This window comes from Oryzias latipes, chromosome 7, assembly GCF_053564925.1.
Source record: "Oryzias latipes strain Hd-rR chromosome 7, Olatipes_Hd-rR_3.1".
NCBI classification, from domain to species: domain Eukaryota; kingdom Metazoa; phylum Chordata; class Actinopteri; order Beloniformes; family Adrianichthyidae; genus Oryzias; species Oryzias latipes.
The window spans coordinates 28,087,642-28,115,202 of NC_136243.1; the positions used below are offsets into that span (position 1 = coordinate 28,087,642).

General features: G+C 38.0%; 3 protein-coding genes and 2 long non-coding RNA genes across 9 annotated transcripts in view; 3 read left to right on the plus strand and 2 right to left on the minus strand.

The window, feature by feature from the left end:
* The first annotated feature begins 1,759 nt into the window (after positions 1–1,759).
* tprg1l (tumor protein p63 regulated 1-like) lies at positions 1,760–7,268 on the plus strand. Its single transcript, XM_004070640.5, has 6 exons — positions 1,760–2,143; positions 2,310–2,401; positions 3,236–3,286; positions 3,369–3,494; positions 4,361–4,514; positions 5,895–7,268. The coding sequence occupies exons 1-6, from the start codon at positions 1,916–1,918 to the stop codon at positions 6,087–6,089; spliced, it is 846 nt and encodes a 281-aa protein (XP_004070688.1). The 5' UTR covers positions 1,760–1,915; the 3' UTR covers positions 6,090–7,268.
* Positions 7,269–7,612: 344 nt separating this feature from the next.
* wrap73 (WD repeat containing, antisense to TP73) lies at positions 7,613–19,326 on the minus strand. Of its 2 annotated transcripts, none has more exons than XM_004070359.4 (13): positions 19,022–19,326; positions 18,540–18,728; positions 18,214–18,366; positions 17,511–17,627; positions 12,954–13,026; positions 10,891–10,994; positions 10,251–10,337; positions 9,439–9,573; positions 9,291–9,368; positions 9,099–9,201; positions 8,878–9,003; positions 8,204–8,395; positions 7,613–8,049 (listed from the first exon to the last, which is right to left on the minus strand). In XM_004070359.4, exons 2-13 carry the CDS (start codon positions 18,606–18,608, stop codon positions 7,937–7,939), a joined length of 1,350 nt encoding a protein of 449 aa, XP_004070407.1. In that variant the 5' UTR covers positions 18,609–18,728; positions 19,022–19,326; the 3' UTR covers positions 7,613–7,936. The 2 variants fall into 2 exon arrangements, with proteins under 2 accessions (XP_004070407.1, XP_011475203.1); XM_011476901.4 differs by having other exon boundaries at positions 19,108–19,291.
* The window catches only part of tp73 (tumor protein p73), a 32,837-nt gene continuing 19,407 nt past the window's right edge, over positions 14,132–27,561 (plus strand). Inside the window, exons 1-3 of one of the 4 annotated variants that reach the window (XM_078949506.1) lie at positions 14,132–14,150; positions 22,105–22,200; positions 26,517–26,667. In XM_078949506.1, coding sequence (XP_078805632.1) covers positions 22,142–22,200; positions 26,517–26,667 — 210 coding nt within the window. In that variant the 5' untranslated portion in view covers positions 14,132–14,150; positions 22,105–22,141. Of the gene's footprint in view, positions 14,151–17,541; positions 17,823–19,721; positions 20,023–22,104; positions 22,201–26,516; positions 26,668–27,277; positions 27,451–27,561 lie in introns of those variants that run through there. The other 3 variants (XM_023956487.2, XM_078949504.1, XM_078949507.1) reach the window with 3 other exon arrangements.
* Positions 22,624–23,775, plus strand: LOC111947651 (uncharacterized). Its single transcript, XR_002873514.2, has 3 exons — positions 22,624–22,764; positions 23,035–23,094; positions 23,185–23,775. It is a non-coding gene; the product is annotated as an uncharacterized LOC111947651 (long non-coding RNA).
* Positions 23,468–25,942, minus strand: LOC111947652 (uncharacterized). The gene is made up of 2 exons (XR_002873515.2): positions 25,497–25,942; positions 23,468–24,470 (listed from the first exon to the last, which is right to left on the minus strand). It is a non-coding gene; the product is annotated as an uncharacterized LOC111947652 (long non-coding RNA).

The window sequence follows — 27,561 nt, forward strand, 5'->3', positions numbered from 1 at the left end:
AACCCGTTCACAACAGCCAACCAAGTGAACAACACTCTCCAGGAGGTAGGCGTGTCAATATCCAAGTCTACCATAAAAAGAAGACTGCATGAAAGTAGATACAGAGGGTACACTGCAAGATGCAAGCCACTCATGAGCCTCAAGAATGGGAAGGCTATATTGGACTTTGCTAAAAAGCATCTAAAAAAGCCAGAACAGTTCTGGAAAAACATTCTTTGGACAGATGAAACCAAATCAACCTCTACCAGAATGATGGCAAGAGAAAAGTATGGAGAAGGCGTGGAGAAGCTCATGATCCAAAGCACACTACATCATCAGTAAAACACTGTGGAGGCAGTGTGATGGTCTGGGCGTGCATGGCTGCTAGTGGCACTGGGACACTAGTGTTTATTGATGGCGTGACACAGGACAGAAGCAGCCCAATGAATTCTGAGGTGTTCAGAGACATACTGTCTGCGCAGATCCAGGTGAATGCAGCCAAACTGATTGGGTGGGGTTTCATAATACAGATGGACAACGACCCAAAACATACAGCCAAAACAACTCAGGAGTATATTAAAGCAAAGAAGTGGAATATTCTTGAATGACCAAGTCAGTCACCTGATCTGAACCCAATTGAGCAGCATTTCACTTGTTGAAGACTAAACTTCAGACAGAAAGGCCCACAAACAAACAGCAACTGAAAGCCGCTGCAGTAAAGGCCTGGGAGAGCATTCAGAAGGAGAAAAGCCAGCATCTGCTGATGTCCATGAGTTCAAGACTTCAGGCTGTCATTGCCAACAAAGGGGTTTTCAACCAAATATTAGTAATGATCATTTTGTTTTCAGTTATTTCATTTTTCCAATTACTTACAAGCCCATGAAATGAAGGGATTGTGTTTAGAAAATGCTTTAGTTTTTCACATTTTTATGCAATCTTTTTGTTCAACCCATGGAATAAAAGCTGAATGTCTGCACTCATCTAAGTTGTTTTATTTAAAATTCACTGTGGTAAATTACAGAAACTAAATTAGAAAACATGTCTCTGTCCAAATATTTATGGTCCTGACTGTATGTATATATGTGGACTGTATATATAAATCATTACACCGTAATGGATGTATATGTCTTTTGTTTGTCTTCTTTGGTATTTTTAGTTTTGAATATTTGAAATAAACCAATTCAAAGTCCAAATAACCTGGAACGAGAAGCTGCAGTTTACAAAAATTTAAGGGAATTAATAATATGAGATCATTTATTGTGTTCATCACTGTAGCACACACATAAAAGCCATGTTTACCCCTTGTGCTATCTTAGATGACCCCACCCTTACATTGACGTGTTATTCCTACCATGACAAAGGTGGATAAAGGACACCAGTGAAGATCACAAATCATTGAAGAAAAAAGGTTCAGCGCACTGTCTAGTGGGTCTAGATGACCCAACTCCCAACGTTAAAGTGCCTAGGATAGCACAAGGGTTACCCCTTTATAGCTTTAGCCATTTCTCGTCAATATTGAAAGAAATTTTGATGTTAACTTTGGAGTTTTATGATTATTGTTTAGATACTGGGTGGCCTATATTTTGCTGTTCAGTATTTCTATAGGTGTCCCTGTGATGTAATTATTTATGCTGTACAGTAATTGTATTTATTTTCAATAAATGTCTTCCTTTGATATATGTAGGCTACAGCCAGGGTGATATGAATAGAAACAGACCGCAGAGGAAAAACACCTGTTTTCTATTTTTAATTTCTTTAAAGTAAGGATGTCTCTTTAAGAGGAAGGAAATCAGAAAAGGGAAGTGAAGCAAGCAGAAACTGCTTCCAAGTCGCCCCTCTGCACAGCAGCGATATTATTTGTGTGCAATGGGGAAGTCCGCGTCCACAAACACGCGTGTTCTTCTCTAGACGGTCGTCCAGCTACGATTGCGCCGCCATGCTTCAGCTGAACGACTCCATGGAGCCGGAGAGTCCGGGCGCCGCCGTCCTCCTCCCCGCGGAGACCGAGGAGGGGGTCGAGGTTGCCTTCACGCCGCCCGAGGCCGGCCGAAGCTTCGGACACGCAGCCGCCGTGGCCTGTTGCCCCCCATTGCAAACGCTGACGCCCTTTCAGGTGCACAACCCCACGATGCAGGCCAAAGTTAAAGACTACTTCGTTTTCAGGGTAAGTGGCCTCCTCAACATGAATAACAAGTCTATAGACCGACTCATTAAACTGGGAAGCAATTCCCGCCACGGTATACAACACGAAGACGTCAGAGGGATGCTGAGGATGCAGATGATGCTGAGGATACAGATGATGATGGGCGGTTATGTGATGCTGATCTCAGCCAGGTACCATTGAGCAGGCAGTGAGCGACATCCGGACTGTTGCCCTCCCATCGGAGGACGGGGAGGTGCTCAGCGTCTGGCTGCTGGTGGAGTAAGTCTCTCCATCATGTTATCTACACGCATTACGATGACACCTGTGATATGTTGCCCATAATGATTTCTGAAATAATTGTAATGTCTTTAGAAATAATCAAAAGGCATCCCATGTTTGTCATTTGATATTATTAAATTAAATTATTATTAAATAAATTTACATTTATGGATATGAAAAATAATCTGTGGTTGGGTTGGTAAAATATAAGTATTTAGAAGATGCAATTCAGATATGTAAAAATTAAATAAATAAATAAAAAGCCCCACTCCACCAAAAATTGTGTTTTTGTTCCTGTAGCATTTTTCTGATGATAGAGGACATATGTAAGGACAATTAATGCTAAAATAATATTTTTGAGTATTTCTTTATTCAAATCGATGTGTCAGGAGTAAATAAAATAATAGTTTCAAAGAGATTGTATCTGTGATTGTATTTGATGTAGAAAATAGGCTGGGCAGGCCACAAGGTCCAAGCTCCATTCTGATACATCCACTTGTAGACGACTAGATCCATGTACGTCTGTGTTTTGCTCTGAGATACCATCTGGCTCAAAAGTGGACGGCTGGATAGCTCCAATATTGCTCACCATTTTTGTTGCTCCAGTATTGTTAGGTTGGGGGTGTAAGGAGCTGTAAGATAGCGGGAGAGCGTGTAAACAAAGGGATGATGGGAAATTAGGGGAGACTCAGCGCAACAGTCCTTTACAACAGTCCAACCCACAACTTGGAGGTGAATTTTTACTGAACTCCTGCCGCTCTGCAGAAACTGTGTTCTAGAAAACGAAAGTAAAAATGGGGGGAAAAAACAGTAACTTTGTTTTGACATTTTTAGAGTTGACCACTGGAACAACGAGAAAGAGAGACTTGTGCTAATTACAGAGAGGTAACTTTTTTTTTATCTCTAAAAAGGTATTGGTTATGTAATTTACCAGATATCTTTTAATGCATGTCTTCTATCTGCACAGGTCCCTTTTAGTGTGCAAATATGATTTTATTAATCTGACATGTCAGCAAGTTATCCGGATCTCCCTCAATGCTGTGGACACCATCTCTGTGGGGGAGTTTGAGTTCCCGCCGAAATCTCTCAACAAGTAGGTTATTCTTATTGATGTGACTGCTATGAAAAAAGTCTAGATAGATAGATAGATCGATGACTTTATTATTCCCACAATGGGGAAATTTCATTTATCTGTGGCAGCAAAAACGGCATTCAGAAATAATCTATATAACATAACATCAAAAAAGGACATCACAAATGACAATCATATTAAATAATTAAAAATTATTATGAAAATTATCAAAAATGAGATTCTTATTAAATAAATAAATATTAAATATTAAATAAATACAGCTACAAAAGTGTAAAAAACATGTGGTCTGCAAAACATGTGATCAACTGTAAAAAACATGTAAAAAAAAAATTATTAGTAGTATGTTTATATATTAGTATAGTTTTATTATTATTAGCTGCAGACACAACCGCACTCGGGAACCATTTGGTGGTTCAACCACCCAATCCAACCCCTTCATGTTGAGTGTAAGCAGGGAGGCATTGGGTCCTATTTCTGGAGTCTTGGCATGACTCGGCCTGGATTTGAACTCATGACCTTCCAGTCACAGGGAAAACAAATTGTACAAATGTGGTTACATTGATCTTTAGTTATTCATAAATCTCATCACTTTTGCATAATTTTTTTGGGTTTTCATGATTCTCACTATTTGTTATTACAAACTAAGTACACTTCCCAAAGATACTGAAGTGATTGAAATAATCTGTGGCACAAAAAAGGTGATTTAAAAAAAAAAGTTTAAGGATGAACCAAAACTAGTTTACTGGAAAAAGAGTTCAAAGTTTTAAATAAAGAAAGTTAGAAAGAATTTTTTTTTTTTTTTTTAAAGAAGTCAAGTTCCTGCAAAGTTACCCACTCCCCTGTTGGACCGTTGTGTTGTTCTGCAGGAGAGAGGGGTACGGGATCCGGGTCCAGTGGGACAAACGTCCCCGAGCTTCTTTCCTGAACCGCTGGAACCCCTGGTCAACAGATATGCCCTACGCCACCTTCACAGAGCATCCTATGGCTCGTGCAGATGAGAAAGTGGCCTCTCTCTGCCAGGTATAACCCCCCCCCACATACACTCACACCTTTTAGTTAAACAGTGATGAAAATGTTCTTGGATGAAATGTTTAGTTCAAATCTTAAAAAACAAAGCAGATCATGACGGATTGGCTTTTTTCTTCATGAGCAGTAACACAAAGTCACAGCAATCACAAGCCATCTAGAACAGCGGTCCCCAACCTTTTAAACACCACGGACCGGTATTACATCACAAAGTTTTCACGGACTGGTCATCAAGATGTAGGGCGGATAATTACTGTTACATCGCTACGATGACGGAGGAACAGAGACGTGACAAGATGAACCCTAAGCTTTTATTTTGACATGCCAGACATTGTACATCGCACAGGTGTCATCACCCTCTCCCGTTCCCACACTCATGGTGCATAAAGAAGTACTGTCTATTAAATGTAGCTTTCTTTTTTTTGGATGACGAAGGCTCCTCTTCTGTCTCCTGGCTGGGTGTTTTCCCCTTGGCAAAGAAACTTTTCAAAGACGTTTGCTATTTACTCATTTTGCTAGCTCCTGGATTCTTTTTTAGCGGTAACCTATCACATGACCGACAAGAGCGCCTTGGCCTGTGTCAAAAGTGACTTAGATGGATGTAACAGAGAATCGGGCAATTTTTCTAAATAAAACATCTTTCAGATTCTGAAATAAATAAAACAGAAGTAATGCAAGTTATTTATTTGTTCTGTGCGGCCCGGTACCAAATAGAGCGGCCTGGGTGTTGGGGACTGATCTAGAACACATTTCTTTTTAATGTAAGAATTAATCTTTGTGTATCTTTTAAAACTCAGATCTGTGAAGCGAGGAATTAGCTGTGATCCAAATTGTTGGTTTTCTATTTACGCAAAGTTTTTGATTTTTCCTTTAGGTGACATTTGATTCAGCAATAAATGGGTGTAGTTAGATCTAAGCCTTAGTCACAACTACCCCCCAAACCTTGCGCCAGAGGCCTGTTAGTGCTGTTCAAGTGATAAGTACACACTCTTTGAGCACCTGTTGCAGCTTTGTGTGTAGCCTGGCTGTTAAAAATGAGGAAAGTACACAATCAGAGCAGTTTGTGTCGGCATCCTAGGGGCACTTTCATATCACCTGCACTACCCGTGTGTGCAGCATTTGCACATGGTTTAGGAGTCAGTACGCTCTCCCTACTAATGGCTAGAAAGTAGCGCAGGTGCATCGCAAAATAGCATTGCCCGTGTGTCATAAGTGCGTCAGTCAACCCCCCCCAGGGGGGCACGTCACCAAGGCCTTAATCTTTACCTAATTTTAACAACATCTTCAAATTCATTCTCAACATTTGTTGTCAGTTTAAACCCATAAATTGCATTAATGAAATGCTTTGTTTCCTCCCCTCCCCCCTTTTCTAAGTTGGACAACTTTAAAACTCAGTTGGTGCAGGCGGTGAAAAAAGCCCATAAGGAGCACCCCATCCCCGGACGGGCCAACGGTGTCTTGATCCTGGAGAGACCTCTTCTTATTGAAACTTATCTGGGCCTTATGTCTTTTGTCAATAATGAAGCCAAGCTGGGCTACTCTATGACACGTGGGAAGATTGGCTTCTAAATGCCAACTTTGTGATGATTTCTGTTTATGGTTTTCTGTTCCTCTGCATTGTTTGCAGGAAGCTGTAGTATAGTGTGTAACTTTTATGTAAACTGAACACGGGACACGTCTGTACCACAGAAAAGTGGCCAGCCTGTAGTAAGTTAAAGACCGACAGCACTGACTGGACCTCAAACTCACTTATAATTAGGAATTTCTATTTTTTTTTTAAAACCTGCAGGTCTGATATAAAGGCCATATGCAACAAAAGCTGAAGGTAAATGCTGCTCTAACGTATAAATAAAGAAGCTTATTAAAAGGTTTTTGACATAAGAATCAGATTTTCAGTTGTAGCGTATGTACCTTTTTTGCCCTTTTCAAAAAATAAAACCAAGCAAAAGCATTGGATTAAAATCATAATATTATATTAAAAGTCTTTTTCTGGAATTATATAGTTCTAATTAAAAAAAGTACATTGTATCGCAGAGCACAAAAGGGTTCCACTGAGTTTGTATCAGTGTCAGTTAGAATAAGCTCTATAACATGTTGCTGATGTTTTCTTGTTCATGCCTACACTTTTTGTTCGCTTTGAGTTGAGAGCTGCTTTAGCTTTAATGACATAATTGTAAATTTTTGTTTGACAAATGCTTATGCAACCTTGCCTTTTTTTTTAATGTTCAAGATTGTAGCGAGTTACACATTTTAAAAGTACATGAATACAACTTCATGTCAGTTAATGAACTCATATATACTGCAAGAAATATTTTGGGTTTTATTGTTTTAACTCAGCCAATTATAAACAGGTGTTTGACCAAAGCTAAGGGATGATATTGATAAAGTTTAGTTATGGCAGAAAATGGCGATCCTCTTCTGTTGAACTGTCTTGTGCAAGCTTCTTGCATGTGTCTGTCTGCATGACAGGTGTGTGTAACCCTTGTGCTATCCTAGGCACTTTAACATTGGGAGTTGGGTCATCTAGACCCACTAGACAGTGCGCTGAACCTTTTTTCTTCAATGATTTGTGATCTTCACTGGTGTCCATGGATTACATGAAATCTTTCCACCTTTGTCATGGTAGGAAGAATACGTCAATGTAAGGGTGGGGTCATCTAAGATAGCACAAGGGTTAAAGACATTTGTTGATGGTAATTGTGGGATTTTCTGCATATTTTTATTGAAATAAACCATAAATGCATATGCCTCAGTTGTGTTGATATATGTATTGATAGAACTTTAAAATTCTATTTTTTTGGCAAACCTGCTCTGCAGGAGTTGATGGTTTGCACAAATGATTTTTATCCCATTCTTACCACCAAGGTTTTAACTATTAAGCCCATTGAGACAACTATTATTGTAATATTGGGCTATATAAATAAAATTGAAATGAATTGTGTTATACAAACTGTAGCACAACAAAATAGTCAGCCGTTTTAAAAACATGATTTTATTTTGTTGGCCACCACCAGTACCTCTGGGATTCTTAACCTCAAGTATAAAACATTTTTCTGAATAGATTTAGATGGAAAAAAACGTGTTCGTTAATGTGGTGTTATCAAAAAATACTTTATTTAGAATAGTTCTACAAGCTTGAAAAACTAAATTCCATCTCAAAAATATTTGTAACCTGTTAAGAAATTGTGTTTAAATTGTATCTATTGAATATATTAATTTAAAGATGTCTATGCAAATGACTCTTAGTGCTGGCATGGTGCATCAAGTGCTCAATATTTAACTCTTTTCTGCACTGGAGACATTTAAAAAACTAACGAAACAGCTTCAATCAAGAGAAAACTTTCCTGAAGAAGATTCTACAAGAGCACAACTCCCTCAGGCTGAACTGAAGTCCATTTGTTCTTGAGAAAAGAGTTTCATTCGTTGTTTTGGTCAGCATCCATGTAGCATAAACAAAGCTGGTCCTTTCCAATCAGTATCAGGGAGTCTCCACTGCAGTGCCAGTTAAGGGAATGTACTTGAAAGCCTCCTGGAAGAAAACACCAATTGTGAAGGTAACACAACACACTGACCTTACTGAGCTGCAATGTGTAGCAAAATAAATTAGAGAATGATCAAAATACAAGGACACGTCAGGACAACGTGTTGCATTTGCCAATTGTGTAACTTTTGGCTAAAGTTACCTTCGGCTGGGACTTGAACAGAGACGCAGCCTCCTGGGGACCAAAGGTAAAGTTTGCTGTTTCCAGTACAAAGAGCGAGCCGAGGACGCCGGGGGTCCCACTGAAAGCAACGGATGGTCGATGTCTGCTCCAGCACAGCCTCCAGGCGCAACTTCTGCATGTCCCACACCCAGACAGCAGTGGCCATGTTGTCTGTGATGACAGAAATACAAACACTTGGTCACATCCACACTGAGTATCCAATGAAAATCGTTTAACATGTTCTTGTGGCATTTTTTCTGATGATGGAGAACATTTATAAAGAAAATTAATCTTAAAATTGTATTTCTGAGTATTTCTTTAACAAAATCATAGTGAATCAGGAGCAGACCAAAAAAGGTATGTGAAAAAGTTTCTTTGTGACAGAAAATACCCTGCCTCACTTTCAACTGTACGCGAGGTGTAGAGAGTAGAGAATTTCTATTGAATTACTGCCGCTCTGCAGAAATGTTCTAGAAAATTTGGGAGTAAATCGGCATAAATGTAATTAAGGCCAGTGGGAACGCTTTTAAACTAGCTCAGAGGTGCGTCTTTAACAAAGAAGAGTATAGTTAGGGTTGAATGTTTGTGCATGTAACCTAACAGATTACTATAGAGTTTATTACAGATGAAAAAAAGTCGCCAGTGTACTTTACCATTTTTAGTGGCAATATAGCGACTGTCAGAACTGAACGCCAAAGCAGACACACCGATCTTGGGGTTGGCTCGGTCTGGGTCCGGTTTGACAACAGGAATCTGGACAGGCAATGGGCTTATGTCATCTGGAAAAGGAATCGTTAGTTTTAATTTATGGGGGGGGATATGAACATGTAAAGATTTGGTCAATGTTGCTCAGGAAAATATATTATCGACAAACATTTGCTCTGGGTGCTGAAAAGGGAGCTGGCCACCGTGATGTCGTGCAGGGACATTTCATCACTGGACACTGCTGGTCTTTTTTCAATTTCTTTATATACAGTCTACAAACAGCATAAGTAGTTTAAAAAATGCACTTAAGGTCAGAAAGATGTATTTGCAGGTGGTTCATTTATTAGTCTAAAGTACTTACAGCTTTTGTGTTATCAATGATAGCAGGATGCTCAAACTGTGCAATTTTTTTCCATGTGATATGATTGAGGATGCGGACCTGAAATGGAAGAATGAAACTCTGAAGATTGAACTACATACGGAAAACTTTTTTTTAAGGCTGTCCATACTTTTTCATCAAAGCTGCCAATGGCCAGGAACTGGCTGCTGGGGCTCCACGACACGGACTTGATACCCAGCGACCACTCATAGGCACTGTAGGTTGACAGCAGCCGGCCATCCAACGAGTAAAGCGACATCTTGTACTGCAGACAGGACAAGCACTTTAAACAATAAAAACAGCACTCTTCTAACCTTCTTTGGGCAGCCCATCTATCCAACCTGGGTATCACTCATAACATTTATAGTAAAGTGGGAGTATGTCTTTCCCTCTAAAATGATTCTGAGCATCTTCATACATGGTCCAAGAATCGATGCATAAAAGATACAATTAACTTTATGGTGATACGATACAGGCCAGTTCTTTTACGTAAATGAATACAATCTAGATATACATCATTCGTTTAGGCATTTAATACTATAAATGAAAATACCTCAACATAGAAATTCTGTTTTTTTGTGACAATGGTATTGTCGTAGGCTAAGTTGACACTACCATCCGGTTTCAGGTCTGACTCCTCCCCCAAGAGCGCATATATACCAGCTCTTTTACCAGCTAATTCAGAATTGACAAAGCCTTTTGGATAAGAGGTGAAACGTCTTCTAACATTAAAAACTAAGTCCAGATGAAAGCCCCTAAACCTACTACTATGACTATGTAGCTTATTATAACGCTGTCCCACACTCAAAGGGTTTGCTGTAGCCTCAAAAGGACCAACCCATATAGGAATCCAGACATTCCTTACACACAATGTAATATTAAAAGTAACAAGTTACTATAACTTAAGGGGTTAACCGGTACAGGTGAAATTAAAAAGCTCACCTCCAGACAGCTCTCCCACACGGCCAGCACACAGCCGTTGGGAGACCACTCCAATCCAGAAAGGTCCTGAGTTTCAGTCTCAAAATGCTGTAATCAAAGTGTGGATTCATGTTTACATTCATTAACTGACACCCCAAAACCCATATGTTACATTACTTAAAATTCTATACCAACAAGATAATTAAAACTGATCCAACATCTACAGATGCAGCCAAATTGGAATTACAGCAATAGTGTAACTCGGTTTTTATTTTTTGGTTTTTTCTCTTAGCTGTTTGTCCCATCTGTAATAAAATGAGTGTTAGAATAAAAAATAATAAGTCTTTAGGTCCTGAAGGTCCTGATTTACACTTGTTAAAATGTTAATATTTTAGATCCATAATTTTCCATATTATAGTTTATTTTTAGCTCCCTGTTTGATATCTTAAGAATCAACATTTGTTTTTTCCCCAAAGCTTAGTCGTAACTTTGTCATTTGAACTGCTGCTGGCAGTAACAATAAAGTCTATTCTATTCTAATTGACAACTATTCAACATAGAGGAAAAAAACAGTGTCATGATTTATCCCTGTTAACATTTCATTTAGAAAACAGCTTTTGTTAAAACACTGAGATTTGATAGAAAGCAGAACCCTTCTTACCCTGAGTAAATGCCAGTCGTCACAAACAAATATACTGACGTAGTCTTTGCAGTCACGACGCTCAGCCAGAGCCATATAGCATCCATCTCTGCTGAAGTCTAAACCTGTAAGAATCCCGGAATTTTAAGGTGACAACGCAGACAAAAGCAGTTTAACCCAAATCCATCAATCCAAACATAAAAGGTTTTCTTGGAATCAGAAGGATCTCATAACAGCATCGTTTAAAAAAGGCTGAAAGTTTTACTTTTATGTCTTAAAGGAGGAAACTAAAAGGTTTTACTCTTATTTAAACCTCTATAATCCGATGGAACAACAGATTCACACATTGGAACCATTTCAAAGCAATTCCGAAAACATTTTAAAACCATGTAACTTTACAAAGAAGCAACAAAAATATAATTTTTCAATTTTATTAAGGATGGGGAAAAATGTCTGAAAGGACAGTTTTTAGTTTAACAGAACTTCAGATCACAAAATCCTTTTAAAACAATGTCTTGGCTAATAGCTGCTCAATAGATGTGAAGCCATAGTGACATGCACCACTCGTGGGGGGGGGGGACCCGTACGGATGCTGCGGCTTTGCCTTGGCCCGTGGAGGGTCATAGACAGGAGCGACCTCATCTTAAAGGGAGTGCAGGGGTGTCCCACAGTTTCCCCCAGGTTTGTGCGGCCACCTTAAGGGACGCTATAAAAATGGAACGCACTATTGTTGTACGTGTGATAAGTGTGTCCTGAAGTATTTGTACAGATAATGTAAGCCATGTTGTGTAGGCCACCTACATGCCCTGTACAGGTTTGCTCATTACTCGCCTCCAGACAGCCTGTATCCACCTGTAAGGGCAGTTGTGACTAAGCCCTAACGGCGTGTGGAGGTAAACTGAATGACATTCAGACAAAACTCTGAATTTATGCACACCAAATGACAGAATTATGTTAACATTTCAAAGACACTAAAGATATAAATAAAATAGTGGAATCTTTCTGCACTTTCTTTTCTGAAAAATACTGTATACTACTAATTAATAACCTAATCATCGATAACAAGCTATCAAGCTGACTCACAGGCTTGTTCCAACTGTTGCTGTCTTAACACCACCAGTTTCAATTGACAGTATTGTTCTGGGGATTTACTTTGGGAATGGGACAGACTCTTTACCTTGCTTCTGTGTCTGTTTCCTGCCTGGCTTATCTGTCTGGTGGAAGTGAAGTATATTTTTAGAGGAGCTTAGTGCCAATTTTCAAACACTTCCTAAACCAGCCGCAGCCTGTCTAATAGTATCACACACATTTTCTTTGGTAGCAAGCATCAGCTCCAGCAGCCGCTGGTGGAACGCAACACATTCCTCTCTGGTGGAATCCACAATGGGGGGAATTCACATCACAATATGGGGCTGTAACAGCTGGCAATAACATTAATGTAGAGCTTTACAGGGTTGGTGGGTCTATTAGCAGACGCAGTCAGCACATTATCAAATCACAAATCTAAACCTCTCCCTTTAGGAAAAACCTTAAACAGCATCACAAATGGGAACAGCTCTCACTGCGCCAGAGTCACCATTAAAAAACAAGCAAACACTGGGCTGAGGACAATTTGCAAGTTTCTGTTAAGTAAAAGCTGTTTTATTTAATTTGGAATATTTTAGGTATATAAAATGTATATATATCTTAAGTACAATAAAAAGGGATTAGAGCATAACCTCATGCTATCCTAAAAAGGAAATTACAAGACTCTTTGACATCATTATTAAAGCATCATGGTTCTATTTTGTCAACTCTTATGATACGTGGATCTTAAAGTGACCTTGTATTGTACTTTGGAAAATGGGAGAGACAGGAACAATCGTATTTCTACAAGTCGCTGACAGGCCTGTTATGAAGAGCATGCCCCATTTACTGAGGAGGGGGACAGCTGTCAGCGGAGAGGGCTACACTTTGGATACATATCCGGGGTTGTGTCACAATGCAAAGAAAAAAAGGCGCCCTGTGATTAATGGGGTATGCCTGTGCTGGTCCTGTCCTCAAGTACTCTGTACAAACTGTGGTCCTTTCAGTCTCATACTCACCTTTCTGACATGCTTTGGGGTACTTAATGTAGGAAACGGCTTTGGTGCACAAGGACCAAACAGTAATTCTCAGCTGTCATGGTAAAAAAGAGAGAAGAAAAAAACATTAAAAATAATGATTAATGCCCAATGTAAGAAACTGGCATTCCTTTCAGGACAATAAGTCTTCTGGCTAATATGCTACCATAAAAATAAGCTTTTTTTCCTCCAAATTCTGAGCCTAAATACGTTTTAAGCACAGCTAAAGGACATTTACAGAAGGATTAAAAGATAACTTTCTGGAAAAAAATGGATGTTTTTCTTAGTCAGCCAAATTCAGAGAGCTTTATGCCATAATGCTCACATGCAGCATGTCACATTCAACTAGTTTTAAGATATTAACAATATTTTGTTTCAGGAAATATAGCGTGGAGGTGTGTCTGTTCAGAACACTTTTACAAAACACACCAGCCTGGCTCATGACCAAAGACTAGGCTCTAAAGACCATTCTGCTAATTTAAGAGGAACTTGAGGGTAAATGCAACGGCAACATATTAACGCCAACCTTAGTGAAGCAACAGACATGGGTTAAATGTCAGACTACAATATGGAAAAAGTACTATGGCAAAAAAAAAAAAAAAAACAACATGTTTATAGTCCATTAATAATAAAGAATACATCTAAAACTTCTATTGCTTTATTTTTCTTTCTAAATGTGTTTTTTATACATTTTTGTAACAGTTCAAACTGAAAAGCTAAAATAATTTAGAAACTTTTTATCACAATCTTATTTACAACCCCAAAATATATATATATTTTTTTCTAATAGTCCTGCCTGCAAATTCAATTCTGCATTTTCTATTTGAGAATCTGCAGAGCCACAACGACTGGAGTGAGTAGGCTGTCATCAGGGAATCCAGACAGATATCTGACCTGGGCCAAGTCTGTCACCTTCTGAGCTGAAGTGCCAAGTCTTCTGTTCTGCTCGGGTCAAAAGTGCCAAGCTGAGCAGACCCTGCAGCAACACGTCAGTGTACACCTTCTGGACTTCCCCTCAGAAGAGGTGCCATGGCAACCAGGGTCAACACTGCTCAAATACAAACATGCTTACACTATTTGAATCCTTTCAACCCACCATGGAGGGGATGCAGAGCAATCAAGATCCTAAGGGAGTGTAACTTAAAACTGACTAAAGGGAGAGTAGCATGGAGGAAATAGGTAGGAGATTCTTTTCCATTAGAGGGGCCGTGCTATGAGACGAGATGCTGGGTTAGTGAAGCTTCAGTTACAGGGAGAGCTTAATTAAGAGCCGTAATAATGGAGTCATCCTCTGTGGTGATTACATTTGAATCTATTAACAATTACTCAACACATTCAAAACATGACAACCAGCATGTAATATGATTCCAAATAATATGGTGTATAGTACAGTTACGGTTTGAGAAAAAAAAGAATGAAAACATGTATTCATTGTCCATTTTTAGTGTTCAACTGTTGGAATGTAAGAGAACAGTAAAGGACACTGGATGCCACATAGCTCTATGCATCAGCAGAGGATTAGTCTGCAGGCATTCCACACCGAGAGCTATCTCAAACCAATATAGAGCATTTCTCTTGTTACAGTCTCATGATACTACCGAGGAAATGGAGGCTATCATTGCACACAGTTGGTGCAAGCAATTGTCCTGTCCTGCAGTCCATCAACATATAACGTTTACTGTAGTATCAAAAATGATCATCTGCTCATCACGAGTGGGACTCCGTGGAGTCGAACAAACGATTGGACTAAATCAAGTGTCATTAATGGCATTAAACATGCTGTAAACAATGTTCCAGCAGAGGTCATTTCCATGCTCATCAATGACTGAGCACAACGCTACACTTCACAATCACGCTTTCTTGTGTTCGATCAAAAACATATTAAAAACAAATGAAGTGTAAACCTTGAAATGTCTTTAACACCAAAAATTACTGTAGACCAATCTTTTCTTTCCTGCTATGATGTGAGTGACTATTAAGCACCAACAAGTAATAACATATGGAAAGAAAACAGTCAGACAGACACAAACAAACAAACACAAAGCTCAAGTAAATGTACTGCCACACACACAGAAGCATGATGCACACAGCAGGCAGCTGTCCCTAAACAAGTTAATATAGCAGGCTGTTTATTAGAGAAGCAGAAACTCAAAACTGACAAACACCTGACTGGCACTGGCTGGGTTGAAGGCAAGTTCAACAAGCTCCCACTTATTTCAATTCAGCGTAAATTTCAAATGACTTTCTTGAAAACAAAACTAAATGTTGAATTAGATAGCAAGGAAAAATCTTAATGTTGACACATTTCACAGATCTTCTTTATATTAACGGATCAGCATTGCAGTGAACAAAAAAAAGCTTCTGGTGGAAGAAATTGCGTTTTTTTCATCAATACATTGAGCTGTACATCTGTTCTGCCTGTCGGTCCATGATGAAGGTGGAGACATCGCCTGTATTTAGGAGCGCCTCCCAAAGCAAAGAAACCAAACCAGAATGAATGCACTGGAAAAATCTAAAAACACAATCCTGACAGTGTGGAGGGGAAATGTGTGGGTTCAACCACCAAACATCACCACCAATCAGTGACGAAACCGCATCTGGATTCAAGAGTCATAGACTTGTGTGCTTATTTAGAAACATATCATGACCTACTTTCAAAATTTGAAATATAAGGAATCCTAAGCTATTGTTATTAAAGACCCACTGTGCTGAAAATCATGTTGTTGGTGTTTTTATCATGTTCTTAATTAAGCTCAAAATTACATTTCTGAGTATCTCTTTATTTAAACTGTTGGTAATCAGGAGCAGACAAAAATGCATTTTAAAAAAGAGCTTATTTTTGACGTAACATTACAGAGAGCGGGGGACAAGCTCCCTGCTCCAAGCTCTCAGCATTGGGGTTGCTCTGCGCCAACATACTCACCATATTGAGTATTACACAGAACAAAATCCACTCGTATAAAACACACTAAGTCAGGATAAAGTTCAGGACGTTCTACTAAATCCAACTCAACCAGACCACACAGGTCAACCAGGGCTGTAGTGATGACACCACATCAACCTGACTTTTTTTTAGAATTTATAACTGAGCAGAAGAATGAGGCTGTTGAAAAGTGACATACGGTCAAGGAGGGGTAAAGGTCTATGTGGGGAGGGACAACTGACTTCTTATGCAAAACTAGGGCTGCACCATATGAGGAACATTGTGATACATGACCAAATAGCAAAACAACCAAAAACATTATTTCCATTTCACTGCAACAGTTTAATTTAAATAAAAGTTAACCCTAGTCTACATAGGAAGCCAACATCTAACATCCGATTGGTCTAAAACATAAAGGTATTTTTTTGAGAAAAGAATGCATTATTATATATTAACATAATTTCACAGTTTAAATAATATTGATTTGAATATAAAACTTTACAACTTATAAAATTAAATTTAATTAAGGTTGATTAATGTTTTTGACTATTCAAAACTAATTCTCCACAAATAAGTTTGCATATATGTTTTTTGCTGCTGGATGTCATTCATTTGTGTTTTGCTGCATAAACACTATAAACCCACAGTGGGGCAAAAACTTATTTAAAATTCTCCCACTTAAAAAGACAAGAGAAGTCTGTAATGTTCATCATAAAAAGAATCTGTGAAAGACAGAATGTATAAAAAACAAATCCAGGAAATCATGTATATTTTTAAAGAATCTGTTTGTATGATGATGCTGAATAAAATATTTAGCTCCAAGAAAAAAGGAATCATTTGGTCACTTCTTATTTCCTTCTGTTAGAAGCTTTTCAATCCTCCAATGGCTTCTGTTTAAACAGGTTATCTCTATGAAAGACACCTGTCCACAGACTGCAAGCTTTCCAACATGACCAAAGCCAAAGAGCTGTCTGAGGACACCAAGGACAAGATTTTAGACTTGAAGATGAATTGACTGAACTAGTCTACGATAAGCAAGCATCCTTGTGAGAAGAAACATTTAAAAACGTGTTCAGTGTGATTTCCTGGACTTTTTTTTACATGCTGTCTCTCACAGTGGAAGTGCATCTATGATGAACATTATAGACATCTCATGTTTTTGGTAGGACAACTAGCAAAATCGGTCACAGCCAAAATTTTTGCCACACTGTATGCAACACATTAGTCTGGTTTATCAGAGGAACAGAGCTAGATCGAGTCAGACCACCAGCAATTTCATACAATCTTTTTTTTTCTTCCAAGACATCTAAATCTCAATAAAAGATCCTGTTGCACAGTAAAATACTATCCTTTAGTTTTTAGACTTATACACACCACACTTGTGTGTTCAAGGTATGAGGACCCCCATGTCTAACAGGACGCTAATAAGAAAAGAGGAATGTATTCCGTCTGAATACATGCAGCAAGTAGGGGGTGTAGTCAAAAAAGGCTCCAATGTCTGGCTATTTTCAGGTCTCCCTTCCTTACGGGCCAGCAACAGTTGAGATCAGAGAAGCATATGTATAAAAAACACTTCCATGTGCATGACTGCATGCACAGACCAACTTCACACTTACATGGAACTCAGTGGTGTTGAGAATGTGACGTCCGTCTGGACTCCAGCGTGAGGAGACTAGTCCAATTGAGCCCTCATCAATCTTACAGTGCCAGTCCGGCTGCTCGAGAGACCACACCTGAAATAAGAAAAGGACAAAAAGAGCAAACATGAGGACAAAGACAGGACAAAAAATAACAAAGGCCTAGTAATCAGTCACCACTGATGACAGCTCTTAAACAACTCAAACATATTCCTCAACTTTCTTTTAAAGAAAAGAAGACTCATACAACTCAGACACAATGAAAGACTGGCACTGGATACCCCTTCAAAGGTAAGGTCCTTGAAAATTGATAAGTATGCGATGCATGAGAAAGAATGAAAAGTTGATAACATTAATTAATAAGTTTTGTGTTTCTTGAAAAAAAATCCTGTCTTATTTAATACTGTGTACATATACAGAATACAACTTTTTACAGTAATTATAACCTGCAAGAAATTCAACAGTGAGACATTAAAAACAAAATCTGCATTAGTTGAACAAATATAAAGCAAAAAATGAAAAAATTATTTCATTTAAAGAGACAATTTGTGTTCTGTTTGCAGTACAGAATATTAGTGTTTTTTGTGTGATGGCATTAAGCTATTAACGGTTTTTTTCTTCAAGTTTAATGTGTATAAAAAGACAAGCTTAATAACATCAGTCAGTATTTGACAGGACCTACCTGTACCAGTGCTCTTTTGTACATAGCACAAAGGATAAACAGGGAGTCTGAGGACCATTCCATGTGGGATATTTGATCCAGACAGGTATACAGGTTCAGGATTTGCAAGGTGTTGACATCTCGGATCACAAGCCTGTACTGTACACAGGTAGCCTAGGGGAATCAAATAAACAAAGGAAATGTGTTTTGTTTGCTTTAAATGTTATTATGTACTTGCGTGTGTACTTCTTAAAATTGTAACTGTGTAGACTTCAGCTTGTTTATGTCATACATATTTTTGTTCCCACAATTCTGACTCCTAAGAAGCAAAGTGTCCAGAAACTTACCAGATATTTCCCATCAGGGGAAACTTTGCAGAGTTGGTTGGACTGCTTGAACACTTCTGAGAAATTCATCCCAACACTAAAACGTTATCTATATAATACAGTGAAAAGTAAAGTATTGGATCCACTAAGGGTCGCCTCAGGCTAAAGCAGTGTAATTTCGCTGTTTGAACAGTTGATGGCGTCAAGACTCTGCCAGAAAAAATGGAAACAGCATTAGGTCTGCAGACTCGTGTACAAAGTTTTTGTATCTAAGCAAAATGCATAATTTATAGAAATAAAAGTCAAGTAAATTATTTAACCACGGCTTTCTGTATAAGTAAGAGCAAAACAATGCAGTTTTGCGACTTAAAGATCGCATACTACTAGCTGTTTTTTTGTTGTCGGTAATGTAAATTACACAACATGGTCGGAAACTAACACGTTGATGCATTTGCAATGCATTTAATTTAAACGTAGGGAACCAGCAAAACGTATAAACATACCTGCAAAACAGAACCTTTCCAGACTTTAGCCTAATAGCATACAGCACTGATATTAGCAATTTAGCCGATGATGTTGTTTAGCTAACCAAGTTAGGTCTTCATCCTCTTGGTCTTCGGCAACACACACTTCTCATAATGCCAACATTTAATTTTACTGAAGAATTTGCTGGGAAATTCCGCAAGCCATTCAGAGGAGCTTGTTATTTTTTCCTCATGTAGTCACAAACTGTTGATCCAACTGTTGCTAGATCGTTTGGTTGGACGCTGAACGGCTTGCCAAGTTTGTCCAATCACCATACTGTCTTAGCGCAATGCCTTCTGGGAAACGTAGTTAAATAAGGTGTCAATAAGGATCCAAAAATCTGTTTATTTTGAGTTATTTTGTCCATTTTTCTTCATTTTAATAAGTGGTTGTATTTCTATCTGTGTTAAAATATGTTTAAAATATTACTTAGATGTACTGAATACATTTAAATGTGTTTATTTAATATTTCTATTCAGTCTCTACTCATAAAATAATTAGATATATGCAATTGGCCCGCATCTCAGCACATTGTGTGTGATTATGTGCACTTAAAATCCTCTGTATTATGAGTTTTCGCTTTGTACACCCACCCTTGGGCTCTACATCTTCTAAAGGGCCAGGTTTCCCGCTTGTAAGCGGAAAAACCGCGCTACCGCCTCTCTGCATTCTCTCCGCGCAAACAACGTTTCACCTCCTCTTTGCTCTGCCTCAGGAGAGATCACACTTCTCCCAAGAACATGCAAATCACTTTCCCTCCTATTTCCGGTTAATACAGCTTCTCCGAGAAGTCAATCACCTTCCAGCTATTGTTATCCCATTTGCAGGTCGATTGTTTGGATTTTTTAAATTGTTTTGATTTATTTATTTTTTTATATTTTTTATGGAGGGTCATTTTCTTGGCGTGTTCAATAAGAAAACAGGTGCTTGGCGCAGCACAACTCGCAGGTGTTTGGATTGGAATAAGAAGAACGCACAGGTAGGCCTGTCTTTCTTTACCAATAAACAGTTCGAGGTTATTAGAAATGACTCTTTTCCAAACAATATACATGTTTTAGTTCATTTTCTTCCTATTTACATAGTGTTTAAAGCGCTAGTTGAAAAAAACAATGTTAAATTATTTTCAAAAATACTGTCATGATAAAATCTGAAATTTTCAATATAAATAAAATATAATATTTACTATAGATTTTATTAGAAGTTGTAGTAAAATGCGTTTTCTCCGAGATATTCGATAAATAAGAATTTAAATGAACGACATCTCTAATATTTAACAAAATAGCCTACGATTTATGATTTCTTGAAATTCTTCCACATAAGTATTTGTTAAGAAAAATGTGTAGTTTAGAAATGTACTCGAAAATAACAGATTCAAAATTCAAGTGAAAACTGGTAAATTGCTGTTTTCATTCTGTTCAGGACATTTTGCTGAGGATGTTCCGAGACAAACAGTTCACATCATCATTTTATTCCTCGGCCTATATTTCACACGAGTCTGAGGAAGCTCGACTCTAATATAATTTTAAAAATTAATTTCTTTTCATTTGGGACTCATTTCCCTAACTATAATGGCCCCTGGGAAGGATTGTGCGTGTCTGTGTGTTGTCATGGGTGCCGTAACCTGGAGTGGAGACGCACAATAGATTTGAAAGATCAGAGCAAAGTCAATTTAAAAATGACGTGAAATTCAGGCAAAGGACAAAGCCAGTTTTTGCAGAAACAAAGCACGAAAATGTAACTAGTAATTAAAAGCGTATAGCCACTATAATTGTAAATATAATTTAGCAGAAAAACATATTTGGACTACTCTGCTTATATTCCCTTAAAGGCGTTTTGTTGTTGTTCTTTATCAACATTGTATGGAAAAATGAGAACGACCTGTTCTCAGATGTTATCAATCAATAATTCTACACAGAATGGGACCCCCCCCCCCCCCCCCCCCCCCCCCCCCCCGCGCGCCTGTTCTCGCGCTGATCCGGGATCTGTTTGTTTCTGGCGGCAGATCCTTCAGGAACAGCGGGAACCTGCTGCGCTCTTACCGTGTTCTTAAAGAATTATTTCTTTTATTTATTTGCCTTTTTCAATCCAAAAGTCATAAAGGACAAAAAATGAGTTTATGATTGTAATTGAGTGCAAAAACCAGAACAGAAGCAGCTCTTTTGCAGTAGTTTTAAAACGAACTCAGATGTTTACAAAACTCCAGATCTTCAATCGATTCGGATCTGACCACAGTGAGCGTCTTTCCTTGTAGAGATAAACGGCTACAGTCTACGCAATGTGTCATTTTTTTTGTTTCGTTGAAATTAAAATAATCATCTAAGTTTTTTTTTTCTTTTTAGATCAGCGTGCACCTTTCAAGTGTCTACATTTGCTTAAGATTAAAGTGCGCACATTACGCAACGTAGGCCTGATTATATTGGCCAGTGAGCTTTTGTTAAAGGTTATAAGCCATCCCTAGTGGGATAGGCTGCTGGGCTGGATGCAGACAGGTGGAAAGCAAGCGGTATGTCAGTTTTGCGATTGGCTCTCTGTCTCTGTTATTCTTCAACATCTACAGACATTTGAACTTACTCCTCCGTGAAAATCTTCATATTACACGCGGGATTTTTAAACTTAAAACACATTGAAATGTTAAGTTTGATGCAAAATTGAATGAGTTTCCATTTGAAGGCGTTTGCGCAGCTGCAGCTGCGGGTCTGAAGGCTGCGCAGAGATCGCATCAAGAATTCACATGCGTTCTTTCGAAAATTGGAATGCTCAGACGCTGAAGACGAGACGCTTCCCCTTTGGAAAGAGATGCCAACAAGTCGGACGTGTCTGGGCACGCTCGGCCCCCTGGCACCTTGTGCTACCTCGCTGGGACTACATGAGTGCGATCACACCTGGACGAATGCGCGCTCGTGTATTCTCAGATTCTCCTTCTCATTTAAAGTGACCTTTAACACAGACTCCCCTTTGTCTTTTCTTTAAAAACCATCTGTCGACCATTAATGCTCGATTTCCCCCCAAAAGTCTAATCTTTGATATATGAAATAATATAAGAACTTTGTGTGTTCTGCAGAGTGTTCTGCCCCTCACTGGACTACTCGTCCTCTAAGATGTCCCAGACCACTGTTGCTGAGGAAGGAGGCACCTTTGATCACCTGTGGAGCTCCCTGTGAGTGTCATCAACTCCTTTTTGAAGCATCTTTACTTTCCATCACCTTTTTTCATACTATATACATCTAAGTAAAACATTTACTTTAAGCTTTGCTTTAAAAGAAATGTGGAAATAGATGTGTTTTCTACCGAAGAGGATTAGGGCCATGGACAAAGAAAAAAAAAGCGCATAGAAAATTCTGACTTTAATCTCAGAATTCTGACTTTATTCTCAGAATTCTGACTTTAAACTCAGAATTCTGACTTTAAACTCAGAATTCTGACTTTAATCTCAGAATTCTGACTTTAAACTCAGAATTCTGACTTTAATCTCAGAATTCTGACTTTAATCTCAGAATTCTGACTTTAAACTCAGAATTCTGACTTTAATCTCAGAATTCTGACTTTAATCTCAGAATTCTGACTTTAATCTCAGAACTACGGAGGCCTGTGAGCTACTTCCTTCAGTTAGCTTTAGCAGCACTGTGGAGTCATACATGCTGAGTGGAACTAACGAAAATGTCCTCTTTAAGTTTCTCGTTGCGTGCTGAAGTTTACCAGGAGGCCAGTGTGTTAACAGAAGGTGAGTAAAAAGAGATTAATTTAGAATTGTTTAATGAAACGGCGACAGACTATGCTAGCATTTTGTAACTGTATAACGTCTTTTAAAACTTTGTATGCTGTTATCGACATCTGTGACAGTCTCACGGACGGAGTTTCAAGTTGTGCATTTCTGCACACTGCAGTTGTTTGCATTCACCTACCTTTTTGACTTTTTTACATTTTGACTTTATTACAATATTTAGCTCTCATGCCTCCCTCCACGTCATTTTATGTTTTATCGTCTTATTAGCTGACATGCAGAAAAATGGAACTCCACATGCCAAGACTTAATTTGGAGAAAAAGAAGATGGTAATTTTCTTATATTTTTACTGTGACATCAAGTAAAACTCATACTTTTTTTTTAAATTATTATTATTAATTAATTTTTCTTTTGTGCAGATTGACCGTGATGTCATCGCTTTGGAGGATGATGCAGCTCTGGGACAGACACAACACACACAATCACCATTCACACACTTTACATTAATCAACTATAATGCTTTTTGGACTGATGGAAGAAGCTGCCGGAAGGTCATGTATGCAGGAGAACATGCTAACTCCACACAGGACCCTTTTGGGATTTGAAGCCCTCTTGCTATGAGGCACGCCTGCTAACCAGTACGTCATTGTGCAGCTGAGAGAAGTTTATTTTGAAAATAAGACTATTCTAAGTTGGAAGCAGTTATTAGAAACAACATTAATTTGAGTTTATTGTTTCAATCATGGTCAATTGGAACATACTTCCTTCAACACAGGAACAGCACATATATGAAGAAACAAAAATAAGTCACAATCTGAGTATACATCCCTGTATCTTACTTTTCATTATACAAACTAAACAGTTAATGCTTGAAATGGGAAGAGAAGAAGCAAATTTAACACATTCCCTATTATAATATGCATAACTTAATGATAAATTGTTGCTATGTTATAAATTATAAACTGTAATGTTTCTATAAAAATGTATGAATAAAGGTCTTTCTTCTGAAATGTTTTTGTATGAATTTATAGGAACCATAACACCTTTTTTACCACGTGTGAGTTAAACAGGAGTTGCTAACATTATTTAAAAGGTCAGAACTAACACATGTAATGCAAGTGGCCGAATATTTCAAAAGGAAACAAATAAATCATATAATGGAAATACAGTTGATTTAATACTTTTGATCTTAGGTTACTATTATTTGATGCATCTGTTATGGAAATACTGAAAATTAAAAGTAAATAATAAAATGAGAAAAAATGTGTTTAGTTATAAATATTTCTTTAAATTTCACAGAAGAAATAAGAGGCCGGGATAGGCTCCAGCAGCCCCTAGGTCCCAAAAGGGACAAAATGGGTTCAGAAAATGAATCAGAAATAAATTCAAATTAAAAGGAAAAGGTATGTCAGTTATCTGCAGGTATTCTCAGATATGTACTATCGCACATATATTTAAGAAAAAACGACAAAACAGTCAAATTACTTTGTTACCATAGCTCCATTAAAAACGACAGATAAATAAATAAATGTGCTTAAAAATAATAACAAGAACAAGTTTCCAGTGTCTAATGTAGAGTCTAGCATCTGATGGGAAGAAATCTCAGCAAAAGAACTTCTTTCTGCAATGACATGTTGCAGACTCCACAGGGAGGGATGTGAAGTGTCATTTCTGGATCCTCCACAGCAATGACATCACTGTCAATCTGCACAAAAGAAAAATACATTAGTTATAAAAGAAATGAGTATTATTTGATGTCACAGGGAACATATAGGAAAAAAAACAAGTCCAGTAGTATTTTCAGAAGCATAAATAAAAAAGTGATAAATGGAGCTTCTTTCTTTCTTGCTGTGTGCAAACATTTGACATAAATGTACTTGTTGGCCATTTATATGCCCACTAAAACTGGACAAATGTGGTTAATCAGGTGAATCCGAACGGACTATGAAAATGCAGCTGAGAAAATAGAAAATAGTAGTCTACAGAAGAGTCAATCATCCGATTCTGCAGAACTACGTACATAATGACGTAACGATCAAGCTTCGCGGTGTTTAAAAACCCCCCGCCCAATAAAAATAAAATAAAAAAACCCGCCCTGTAAAAATAATAATAAACTGTACCCTGTGAAGTTTGCAGCGGTGCCGATAGCTTAATGTGGGTGCTAATGTGCTAAATAGTAAACACATTGCTACGGTTCAACGAAGAAGAAACGGCGGTTGCCGTGGATACGCAACTCTACTCCGAGGTGTCACGTGACTTCCACCACCTGAACTTTATTTAAACTCGTGCAGATACAGAATAACAAAAATTACAATATTGTATTAAATGTTATGAAAGGGTATGATTCTGTGACGGGGGACCGTCGTTTGCAGAGTGTTTGTTTAACAATGAGATAATAAAAATAGAGAACGTGTCTGTCACGTGAAGAGAAGGCTGAAAACCGAACGTTAAAGTTATTGGACGTGTAAACTAAAAGATCAGTGGGCATGATGCTGCATAGTAAAACACGACAATCTGTTAGACATACGCAGAGAGTATTTTCTGAAGGGTATAAAAAACGAAATTATAAGGTAGTTGTTGATATAAACGGGCACGACAATGGGTGCTATCACAAAGCATTTTTTGCACCAGCTATGCAAAGCCCTGCATGACCGATGCAAAATGCTAGCATAGCCTGCTGCCCGTAACCGTTCATACAAGATTCAGTTTAAAACGATTTCTTTTTACTTACCCTCTGTTCTTCCATTAGCGAAATGAGCTCCTCTGGTCAACCCTCAGCGTGCAAAAAGACACTTACAGACGTCAATTTTGTTGGTTTCACTCCGGCAGCTCCTTGGACTCGGCAGTGCTGAAGTGAAGAATGTGGCTCACATGCGACTGTAGCGCACTATTCTGACTTTAAAGTCAGAATTCTGAGATTAAAGTCAGAATTCTGAGAATAAAGTCAGAATTCTGAGATTAAAGTCAGAATTCTGAGATTAAAGTCAGAATTCTGAGAATAAAGTCAGAATTCTGAGATTAAAGTCAGAATTCTGAGTTTAAAGTCAGAATTCTGAGAATAAAGTCAGAATTCTGAGATTAAAGTCAGAATTCTGAGATTAAAGTCAGAATTCTGACTTTAAAGTCAGAATTGTCTATGACCTTTTTTTTTATTTCTCCATGGCCCTAATCCTCTTCCGTAGTTTTCTTTATCTAAATGCTTGCTTTTTTTTGGGTCAGTTTTTCAGTTTGTTTTTGTGTGATGAAAATATCAGATGTATAAAGTTTTTTTTTTTTGTTTTTTTTTGCTGTATGGAAGACAGTTGTTCAGTGGGAGGATTTTTAAATTGGTGAACAGAAAAAATAGGCATATTTTTACATATGAGAATTATGACAAGATCCTCTGTGCATTTCAATAATTATCAAATTAACAAAAAGATCCTTGATATTAAACAAGATCCCCAAAAAGTTATTTGATTGCATATTGAAATTAAGAAAAAAAGAAAAACAGCAGAATTTAAGCCTTTACTTCAAAATGCACATTTCTACAAAAGGTTTAAGGAATGATAAATAAAAACTACACTTCAGTCATTGTCAGTAAATCAGCAACAAAGTATTTCAAATTTCACTCTTAAATTCTTCAGCTTGTTCCAACACACTGTCATTTTTATTTTTCTAATGTCTGTTTTAGTGCATGGCAGGTTTAATAACTCAAATAAATAACTTTTGAAAGACTAATTCTTCTCTGATCATTTTGTATTTGTGATCACAGGGAGCCAGATAGCACTTATTTCGAGCTCCCTCCAAACAGCAGGCCCGGTGAACACCCAGTGGCTTCTACCAGCATCTCCGGGAGTCACTGCAACTCAGCCGAGGTTTCCATGGATGTTTATCACATGAGAGACACAAATGACAATGTAATGGTAAGAGCATGACAAGCTTTGTTTGACTTAAAAGTAGATTTTCTTTTTAAATCTCTGCTCTTTGAAGGCCTATCTCCATTCCTGAACGCATAATTTACATTTTATTTTGTTGATTACTTTCAACATTTTCCCATCTGTGCTGAGGAGATTCCCTCCTAGTTTCCCTCTCCTCCACAGCTTTTTCCCTCTCTGTGCAGCAGTCTGTTGGGACTGTGGTGTGTGTGTGTGTGTGTGTGGATGTGTGTGTGTGTGTGTGTCATGTCTGTGGGGCAGAGCTTTGGAAGTCCCAAGCCAGGACCCCTTGCTGCTCTAATTTAACACCATCTGTGTGTGCACATTGTTAAGTTTGCAGGTAAATTACCAGATAAGCGCACACTGAACACCAAATCCAAATAAGTAACAAAAAAATCTTGTTGAATAATTTACAGACATAAAACATATATTCCGGTAGTTTTAACTCTATTTGTGAATGAAATTACAGAAACCTCCCATCAGCTTCCCTTCGCTCTTTAGTATTGGTTAAATTTCCCTCTAATTAGACAAGTCGAGGCTTGTCTGTGTGGCTAATTGGGAAGAATGAAAGTTAAAAAAGGAGATGGAGCAAGAGTTTGTTGTCAGATCAAAGGCACATGGAGAAGGCCCACATATAGGCAAGAAAGCCATAAAGGAGAATATGGGCAAAGCGTTTTCATCCTACATCATGTTCTGCTCTTGTAGTCGCATTTTTCTGCCTCCTGGAAGTAAATTGGAGTTTCCTGAAGCTTTAAAATGCTGTGTGAAGTGGTAAGTGAATATCATTTGTTTATAGACTTGAAAAAGATAAAAAGATTTTGTTGGTGTGAAATTTAAGTTACTATTTCATGTTAGATTGTAGTTCCTGTTTTGTAAAACTTT